Source organism: Cariama cristata, unplaced genomic scaffold, assembly GCF_000690535.1.
Source record: "Cariama cristata isolate BGI_N322 unplaced genomic scaffold, ASM69053v1 scaffold6942, whole genome shotgun sequence".
Lineage (NCBI taxonomy): Eukaryota > Metazoa > Chordata > Aves > Cariamiformes > Cariamidae > Cariama > Cariama cristata.
The window spans coordinates 20,813-31,409 of NW_009605413.1; the positions used below are offsets into that span (position 1 = coordinate 20,813).

At 34.0% G+C, this 10,597-nt stretch overlaps 1 protein-coding gene across 1 annotated transcript in view; it reads left to right on the forward strand.

Moving 5' to 3' along the window:
- PDS5A (PDS5, regulator of cohesion maintenance, homolog A (S. cerevisiae)) overlaps nucleotides 1-10,597 on the forward strand; it is a 49,370-nt gene that overhangs the window by 2,803 nt on the left and 35,970 nt on the right. Inside the window, exons 5-9 of the mRNA XM_009695935.1 lie at nucleotides 3,761-3,841; nucleotides 5,310-5,450; nucleotides 6,525-6,640; nucleotides 7,444-7,538; nucleotides 8,412-8,557. Coding sequence (XP_009694237.1) covers nucleotides 3,761-3,841; nucleotides 5,310-5,450; nucleotides 6,525-6,640; nucleotides 7,444-7,538; nucleotides 8,412-8,557 — 579 coding nt within the window. The remainder of the gene's footprint in view (nucleotides 1-3,760; nucleotides 3,842-5,309; nucleotides 5,451-6,524; nucleotides 6,641-7,443; nucleotides 7,539-8,411; nucleotides 8,558-10,597) is intronic.

Sequence of the window (10,597 nt, forward strand, 5' to 3'; positions counted from 1 at the left end):
TTTAATAAAACCTGATTATTACCTCAAGTGTAGTACTTACTTTTTTTTTTTTGGTTGCTTGCTTGCTTTTAGTGCTCCATATTCTTTTGAGAGGTCTATAAACTTTCTGCCCTTCAGCATCCCTTCAAATCACTTATAAGTGGCACCCCCCACCCCTTCCTCCTAGATCAGTCTTATGTGAGCCCCTCCTAGCAGATTGCTGCTGTCATATAGGTGTTGTCTTAGCCCATCTACACAGCTACTTGGACGGGTTTTTCAGAGGCTCCCCCTTTACAGTCGACTTAATGAACTGTCACTGATGCTGTCTTCCTGGTTTCATTGTGTGACTCATTATCTGGTCACTGGGTCTGCAGTTGAGCTTTTGAAGTAACTTTATCATAATGGCTAAATAAAGTTGAAAGGATAGTAAGCACAACTCCCTTAGCCATGAAATCAGGGAAAGTGAGATCCAGGCTGGTGTTGCCTTGCATTGACCAAGAAAATTGCCTTGCTAGAACGCTTGTGCTTCTTACCGAAAATTGTATGGAGAACAGTAAGTTTCAATTATGAGCTACAGTAAATGAGCTGTACTCTGATTACCAAGTATGTGTGTTCTGTTTGTTCATTTATTAATTTAAAATAATGACACGATTAAGGCAGCTCCATCCATGACTACATAATTAAAGTTAAATTGGCATATAAAAACAGATTATTCCTTTGGTTACCTGAAGAGGGAGAATTCATGGAAATATGTAACACAGGAGTGACTAAGCTGTGGCTCTTGTCATTTACCTGTGAAGTCTCAGCAACGGGTGTATAAAAGTATCTGTCATCTGAGACCACTTTGCATTCTTTCTGTTGTGACCATGAGATGGGAGTATCATTCTATCAACTCGTTTTTATTGACAGCAATGAGATGATGTCTTATTAAACCTGCTAACAGGAAGGAAGGCCTCTTAATCATAACAATAGAAAAAGAGTCCTTTTGAAAATGCGCTGTACTTTGTAAATTATTTCTAATCAATTACACACAGTAGAGATCAGGAGTGGAAATAGAGAAGTGGAGATGTGTATGTCAGGTGCTGGGTGACGCTATTAACAATGGTGGGCATGGCTGTGAAGTTGCAAAGATCTGGTGAACCTTGTACAACTGAACAGGGTGTTGTGACTACTTGCTGTTGGCAAAGTAAAAGTGAATATGACCTTTTAGCATTGACACTGTTAGTTTAGTCATATAATTTTGTCTAATCGAGGGAATTCTCAAGCAAGGCTCTAAAAAAGAGGGAGGTAAACTTGGTGTAAATGTTGGGTTGTACTGCATATTTAATATCTCTTAAAGGACCGGTGGCCAGTCCTTACTGGCTCTTGGCCATCATGACTGAGTGAATATGCTGTATTGAGTGCCCAATGTCATACTTTGGTCGATATTTGGATCTGTTTTAACTTGTTTGTTTCCTGTAACAACAGAACTTAAACTACTGCTTTACTGTGGAAATTTTTTAAAAAATAAAAAAAAGAAGAGCCAAACAGAAAGTTCTTTTGTCTTTGCTGCCTAGCAGAGTTTGACTGCAGTAATTATGTTCTCCTTTCATGAACACATCTCCTTGGAAATTCTGTGATTGTATTAATTGTTTGTCCGTAGGTATGTAAATTGGAAGCACCACAGCTTGAAAAACACAGTTTATTTTCTTGCAGAGAACATATAATAACAATACTTTTATGTCCACGCAAAGCAATTGAATCCTAGTCATTCTCTGCTATGACATAATAAAAGTATCACTGTGGATAGACTGTTATGCTTAATGAAAGTTTGTCTTTGTAAAGGAGCTGAAATATGTGTTTTGGATAATGTATTCTGCTCCTTTTTGGAGTGGTGGGGTTTTTTTGTTTGTTCGTTTAACTCTCTTACATTGTGTAAGACAGTACTGCAATAAAAAAGAGAAATATACCAGTACCTAGACATGAAGCAGAGTCTACCTCAGCATAGAAAGTATATTCATTTATACCTCCATTATCAGTAAAGTGGCTTTACTGTACATTGTTCTGCCTGTATGTGCTAATGTGGCTCTCCTCTAGTAAATCCAGGTTTTCAATAGCAGTATGGTATGTCACATTTTGCTCAGAGCACCTATGGCATGAAACTGTAGTTCTTTTGATTAACTTTAAAATCAGTGCTATTTAGTGAATATTTTTCTTCATCTCTTTCTGTCAAGGTTACTCCTTAAAAACATATATATTTCATGGATTTAAAATCAGTATTTTCTTCTACATCCTTTGCAGCATTGGCAGTACAGACCTTCAAGGGGTTTTTTCTCCTAAGAGATTGATTTTTGTTTGTTTATTATTTATTAATAGTTGTTTATTTTAGCAATAGAGATTTATTTTCTAAGCTGTTTTGGTGTTTGGTTCTTAGGGGAGTTTTTTTGGAGGGGGTTGTGTGTTTGGGTTGTTGGTTTGCTTTTTGTTTGTTTTGTGGTTTGCTGGGGGGTTTTTTTGGTTTTGTGTTTTGTTGTTTGTTTTTGTTTGGTTTTTTTGCCCTTATGAGCCTGTCTAGGGGAAAAAAAACACAACTTCATTTCAAGAAATCTTTGAAGTTGTATTGAAGATCCAAATAAAATGTATTTTCTGTATGAAGTTGGCAGTCCTTTAGTTTAATACAAACATAGCTGCCATCAAGATTTTAGTCATGGTCTGGTTTGGAGAGAAACTGTTTCATTTTGAATTTGAGAAGACTTTATATGTATCTATCTGTATTCTGTAATGAGACATCAGTTTAGTGCTATGGTGATTGAGGAGATATTTGTTTGAGCCGTTGGCCATTTGTTTCTCTTCACTATCAGTTGATGAACTGTCTTTCAGTTTGTCATCTCATTAGCTAAAAGAACATGAGGGAGTCATTCTCAATGTAGGCTTGCCAAATACTGTCTTTCCAGGAATCGGTCATCCTAGACTTTACCTGCATTTTGTCTGTAGTCATTTGTAATTTTCAGGGCAATCTGCTAATCCACCTATCCACCTTCCCTCCCCCCCCCGGCCCAGGCTGCATTAATCCCTAGATGAGACGAGATACTGCATATTGGATTTTGTGCAGATTTGGACAGTCACATTTTTCAGATGTGCAGTTACAGTCCTTATCTTGCTCGAGAGTAATAAAAACAATGTTCCAATTTGTTTTGTTGCAATCAAACATTTACTTGGAAAGTTTCGAGCTAACTGCCCAAGTGTAGGTGCTTTCTGTGGGCTATCTTGGAGCATACAGTACAGTCCATGGAGAAGTCAGTGCACAGTTTTACCCTCAAGACAAGGCTGAACTTTGCTACAGGTTGTACCTTTAATGAGTTTGTGAGGAGGAAACAAAACCACATTTAAATAGTAAGTTAGACTAGTTCATTTTTCAGTGGCAAAATTTGATGTCTGTTAATTATCGAAGTATAGAAGTGTGGTAATGTTTCTTAAAATTTTTAATGTGATTGGGTGTGAAAACTTTTTATAGATACTAATGCAATGCTAAAGATAACTGGAGTGATAAAGTCTTGGGAGAATGTGCAGGAAGTGATGATTTTGGGTTAGATATCTTTGAAGTGTGTGTGAAACTAGTTTTAAGATTTTTCTCAGTCTGTAGTTGTGGAATTGATGTAACTGAACTCGAGTAACTTTGAAAACAAATAGATTGGTGGTAAAACATACCTTTCTAAAGGCATGGTCTTTTAAGGTTGAGAGAGAAAAGTAAAGTCATCTGAAATAATTTGTCTCTTAAAATTTTTTTTTTCTTTTATTTCAGAACCTTAATAAACAAGCATTTGATCTTGCAAAAGTCCTGTTGAAAAGGACCGTCCAGACCATTGAACCATGTATTGCCAATGTATGTAAATTAATTAAGCCATGTTACTTACAAGTGACAAGTGTTCTTGTTACTGTCTTAATTTATTGGAGATTTGTTTGTTTGTTTAAAAATACTGTTTATAAAAGTCACATTTTGTAATGCAGCTACAGGAATACCATTTTCCAAATAGGATATTATTAGATTGTTTGTTAAAGAAGTCTGTGAGGTGTCTCAAATAAGTGAAGAAGAATTTATTTTTTACCAATCTCAGTCTAAAGTTAAGCCTAGGTCTAGGCTGTGAAAATAGCTGACCACCAAAAAATCCTGTTGCAACAAAAGGAATTGTTAGTACTTCCTATGTCCAGCAACCAGACAACCTCATTTCCTTCCAAGCTTTAGGATAAAGCATTTCAAACTACCAGCTCTTCACTAGATATTTTTTTCCATCCTAAACTTGTTTTGGTCATGTAGACTAAAAGAATTGAGTTTTTTTTTACAGGGCTTCCTTCTGCTATAATTCCTTTTGTTGAATGCCAATGTTGTATGTTCTACCTGTTAAAATAGCTACTACAGTTTTGTTGGGGATGTAGTCTGGTCTGTTCTGTTGACTTCCCTTGGTGCTGAAACCAATAGAATTCTTAAAAATCAGAGTAGTTTAAAAAGGGAATTAGGCAAATTCATAAAAGATTAATCAGTAAGTATTTAAAAGCTCAAGGAGTCTCACTAACAAGTACCACTTTCCAATTCCCCTGTTTTTTAAGCTTTTGTAATTAGTCATAGCTGGAAACAGGATAGTGCGTAGAGTGACCTTTGAGTTGATTTAATATTATTCTTCTTTCTTATTCAAATGTGTAATAGCCTTGTAGCATTTGCACTGCCTAAATAATATTAATACTAACCCACAGTATCTAATAGGAAGTATATCAAGCATATCAAAATCTAACAAATCCAAAAGAAATCATTCATATTTTAGGCTACTTTGGGTTTTTTTCTGTTAGGTTGCTAACAACCACGATACATTACTGTCAAATATCACGAGATGTGTCATAAAGTCATCAGACGTTCTTTAAAATGGATTAAAAGTAGAGAAGCTTTTTTTCAACATTTGATAATCTTGAATTTGGATCGGTTTTAAATGATAAGAAAATTAAAAATAAGATACTAATTTTTTCCCTCAACTTCTACTGGATGAATATGCTTTTTAAATTAACAGTTCTTTTATTACCTGTTAATTTTGTTGGGGAGATCGTTATTGATATTTTGAATTACCAGATTACCATGAATTAATCAATCCTAATGGAAGTAATAGAACTGAACTATGAAGGGTGTTTGTAATTTGCTTGAGCCAAAACTGTAAGGGTGAAATGCTTTGATGTAATGAAAAAATGTGCATTGGGTACCTTCCATTAGAATTAAAGTATTAATGATACTACGTTAAAGTAATTTTTTTAAGTAGTATTTGCATTAATGAAGGAAAAGCAGCTAAATAATATTGTTTGTATTCTAGTTTTTTAACCAGGTTCTGGTACTGGGAAAGTCTTCAGTAAGTGACTTATCAGAACATGTGTTTGACTTGATACAAGAGCTTTTTGCCATAGATCCTCACTTACTGCTGTCTGTCATGCCACAGCTTGAATTCAAGCTGAAGGTAGGTTACTGGGTAGCTTTGCGCGAGTAGTAAAATTTGTGTGGCTATTGAGAGTGCAGAGCTGTAGACTTAATAGATGTTCTACTGTAGGGATAAAAATTTTGTATTTATCACTTTATTTTAAAGATCAATGTAATATTAAAGGAAAGACACTGGAAAGTTGTATACAATTGTGTGCTTTCTGTGCTTGCAAACGTGTATTATACACAAAATATATAGTGATTATAATGATAAATTTGTATGATCTAATGCAAAAGTTATACATACTTAATATTTGGATTTCACCTGAAATTTCTAAAGTAATTAGGCTGTGATTGGCTTATCTCATGAAGTGCAAGTGTCAGCTTCAGTATTGATTTGAAGAATTATTTTTTTTTGAAATAATGTTTTACTAATAGAGGAAGTATTTCCAAATATTTTCTCAGATTTGTCATAATCAGCTAATAAGTCAGCTGACTTATTTTGAATCCTTGGAAATAGTTAATTTATCCTGATTTGAGGTTTTGGGTTTTTTTTAATTAAAAAGCTATTTGTGTTTCATTAAGATTGTTAGTGGACAAGAGACATAATTTTATGTGTGTTCATGTACATATAGGGTATGGTGGCAATAAACAAAACCAACCAAGAAATAAGCATTTGATGAAATTACATTTATCTTTTATTAGTGCACATCTATTTATGATGTCTTAATTGGTGTATTTTCCATACACATAAAATAGTCTTAATGTATGTTTTAAAACAAAGGTAAGATCATTCATTATTGAAATTGTTAGGGATATATGTTATTCAAACTACTGTGTGTGGGTTTTTATTCCTGAAAGAGAAGGAATTTTCAAAGTACAGCCATCTAGTCAATGGCTGTAATTTGTTAACTTAATAGGTATTTGTATATTTTTACTCATATTCATTTAATATAATTAGGGAGACCGAGGATTATCAGAAGTTATTTCAAACTCACTTTTTAATCAAATCACTTCTTATTTTATAAAAGCAGAAGGAAAAGGAAGCCAGAAATTATTATTAAGATATTACAGATAATGATTTACAGTTCCTTTTTCATGTCTTGGTTTTTAGAGCAATGATGGAGAAGAACGATTGGCTGTTGTTCGACTTCTGGCTAAACTCTTTGGCTCCAAAGATTCTGATCTGGCCACACAAAATCGTCCTCTTTGGCAGTGCTTTCTTGGGCGGTAAGAGAAACAGGAATAGAATTCTGAATGTCTGTTCTTTTTGTTCTGAATTTTCTGATAGTATTGCATTTCTCATTGTGGTTTTAGAGGATGTAATTGTTTGTTTGTATTTGAACAAGTTATTTTGTTAAATCTTTGAAGCGTAGAATTGCATACAGTTATATTTTAGAATAAAGAAGCCTGGAGGCCTGCTGCTATATTGCTGTTAGCTATAGGAATATAGGTTAGATAGATAGCACATTACATACATCATGGAAATTACACAATAGATATGCCCGCGTTGTCTGAAATTTCATACTCTTTGGCTGTATCTGCAACTTTGTCTGTTTTCTTTGGCATTAACTTTTTTGAGTGAGGAGGTGTTTCCTTTTAAGTAAATACAGAAATTTATAATTTTTTAAAAAGTGAATGTTTTCAAATGGTACATGTTATATGGTGATTTATATTTTTATAATTTTATATATATATACACACACACACATATGCACACACATGCAGCTGACAGTGTATGGAGAATTATGTTCAAAAGTCAATGGACAAAATCCATTGTGTCAACATTTTATCCACATATAGAGTATTCATCCTTTAATTTTAGTCCCGAGTTAATTTTGCAAGAAATAACAAAATCTGTATGAGGTACATTATGAAGATAAATTCAAAACACTTCTATTGTATTATTTTGCCATATATAAGTATTCTAATAGTTAATGGAACATACTATCAACACATAGTACTACATAGAGAATAATCTTGATTTGCAAGGCTAATTAAAAATTAACATTCATCATCTTCTGTCCCTCTAGGTTCAATGATATCCATGTCCCTGTGAGATTAGAGAGTGTGAAATTCGCCAGTCATTGTTTAATGAACCATCCAGACTTAGCAAAAGACCTCACTGGTGAGATGCTCATACAGGGGTTTAGAATAATTTAAGAAATGAGCAAGAAAGAATGTAATTATTTCTGTACATAGCACTATAGTTCTAAAATGTATCGATTACAATACTGAATGGAAGAGCTAACTACTGACTAATTGCTTTCTGCTGAAGACGAGTGCTAGTTACTAGGAAGAGAGGAGTATGTGACTTTGTGTGGACTTTGTCAGAGTGAGTCTTTAAGAAGCTACCCGTTGCAGAAAGAGTTTTAAAGTAATTTCAGATTCTAGTGAAACTTCTGGCAAATCAGAGCAAGTATTGATGCAACATCTTGATTTATTTTCAAAACAGTCAGTGTGTTCCCCAGTCCTTTCTTCCACTGAGTTTAGAAAATGCCATTGTGCTGATCTAAACTATGAAGTTTCTTCCTTCACTTTAGCATCAGTTTAACTATGAGTAGAATTTCAGCCTTAACTGAAAATACTGTTTGTTTGTTGATGCAAGCTAACCTACAGCAATTGTCAGTATTTTTCATTTATTATTTACCTTCTTAGCTCTTTGGGAATGAGAGTCTCTGTTCTTTTTATTTCTTCTCACTCCCCCACCCTCTGTATTTTCAATATATTCTAATCAGCTTAATTTCATTTCATTGCTTGTTGCAAATGAGGTTAAAGGTATTCACTTTTAAATTCTTCTGATATTTACAGTCATATAATTGTTTTATATGTAACAAAGAAAATGCTGGAACAGATGTTTTCTATAGGCAGTTTTATGTTTAATAGATTATATGACTGTGATATGTGACTGACGTTTAATTGTTTTAACATTATTAATAAATCAGAATACATCATATCTACATAAAAAAGCCAAACTTTTCATTGTTTCTGATCATAACAGAATATTTGAAGGTTAGATCACATGACCCAGAAGAAGCCATTCGACATGATGTTATTGTTACAATTATTACTGCAGGCAAGAGAGATCTTACTTTAGTCAATGACCAGCTGCTTGGCTTTGTAAGGGAAAGAACGCTAGACAAACGGGTAAGTGTTAATATTTTATTTTCAGGAATGTCTACTTCTAATCTAATTTAGTAAAAGTAAAACAAAAAAACCCAAAGCCACAGAAACAGAGAATCTTAAAGTTTACTATTAACTAGAATGTTGTAGAGGAAAAATACTTTTCTTACCAGAACAACTTAATGTAGATTCTGTATTACGGAGGCACCAATCAAGTGTTGTGAAACAAATAAGGTCATTGACTTGTGAGGAACACAATTGTATTCTAAGAACATAAGAATTGCCACGTATGTTTAGACCAAAGGTCCCTATAGCCTAGTATAATTTTCGTAGTGGTCAGTTTTGGCTTCCAGCAATTTGTGATTTAAGAGTTTCTTAAATCTGCTTGATCATATTCATCATAACTTTCAATGGAACTTTATTCCATGAATTTATCAAGTTCTTTCTTGAACTTGTTTGTACTTTATAAGCATCTGTGGCATGTGCATCAGTAAATTCAAGTTTAATACATGTCTGGAAAAAGTAACTTGTTTGTTTTAAACTTGTCTGATAATTTCACTCAGTGTCTCGTAGTTCTTGCATTACATAAAATAACAAAATATTCTTTGACCCACTTATGATTAATAAATATGTATACCATATCTTCTCCACTCTTTTGCTTTCCAAGCTAAAGAATCACCTGACTAACTTGCACACAAATGGATTATTGCATACTTCTGATAATTTTTGTCTGGTTGTTCTATATCCTATTGGAACCAAGGTGATCAGACTTGGCAATGGCATTCAAGGTGTGCAACGTATTGTGTACATACTTTATGATAATTTTTTTTCTTACTCTTTAACAGTCTGTCTTTTATGCTATTTATAGAATCATAGAATCATTATGGTTGGAAGAGACCTCAAAGATCATCAAGTCCAACCGTATACCCGATGCCACCATGCCCGCTAAACCCACTAAACCCTGTCTTGAAGTGCCACATCTAAACATTTTTTGAACACCTCCAGGGATGGTGACTCCATTTGTGAGCACTGAGCTGACAATTTTGGAAAACATCCATGTTGACTTCAGTATCTTTCCTAAAAAATTTTAGCTGATACGTTGCCTAATACTATACATGCAGAGTTAATGCAAGTGGGAAAACCTGGCCTTAATCTGAATTTCTTTCATTTCATATTGTAGTGATTCAGTAGCGTGACATTTTTCTGCATGGTAATATTAGATCTGAGTACCTTAGTAAATCTTATACACACTGTTCAGTTCATTTTCTAATAATTTTTTGTATGTTAAATGTCACAGGTTCCCTTCTGACTCCATCAAAAGATTCCGTTTTTTCCCTTCATTGTGAAAACCAGTCACTTATTTCCACCCATTGTCCCGTATGCTTCAGTTAAGAATTAATTCACAACAGGATTTTTATTTTAATATCCTCTGGTGTGAGACTTTGTTGCTAGTTTTTTGGGATCCTAATGCGTTTTACTCATATACTTGTGGGTCTGCTAAAATTTTTTTTTTCTTAGACGAAACTTCCTATTATGTAAAGTGTAACAACTCATTCACATAACTTCATTTTTCAGCAGTGTCTACTCTTTGTTGTTGTTACTGTTTTGTTTCAACCTGTTTGCCCATTCAAAATCAGATGTTCTGGTGGGTGGCACTCTGTTCCTCTTGGGACCCTTTGATTTCTTTCTCATTTGCTGTGTTCAATCTGTTCATTGATAGATTGGAATAACAGAATAGTTACTATTTGGTGTATCATTTCTAAATTCCTGTGGTAGTCGTGCATGGGATACCACCTGGTCTTAATGATTTCAGTACTGCTTGTTTTATAAATTTGTTTTAAAATGTCTTCTAATGACACTTTAAGAAACATCTTCAGACCTCTTTCCTGGAATAAATGTTGTCTTTCAACCTTACAAAAGGGTCTGGAAGGCTTCCTGCTTCTGGAGGCTTTGGTGAAGATGTTTAATTAGTATGCTTTTGATAATACGGTTCTCAAATTTTTGCCATGCTTCATCAAAGATTTACCTTCAACTTACCAGAGCTTATACTCTTTCCTGTTTACA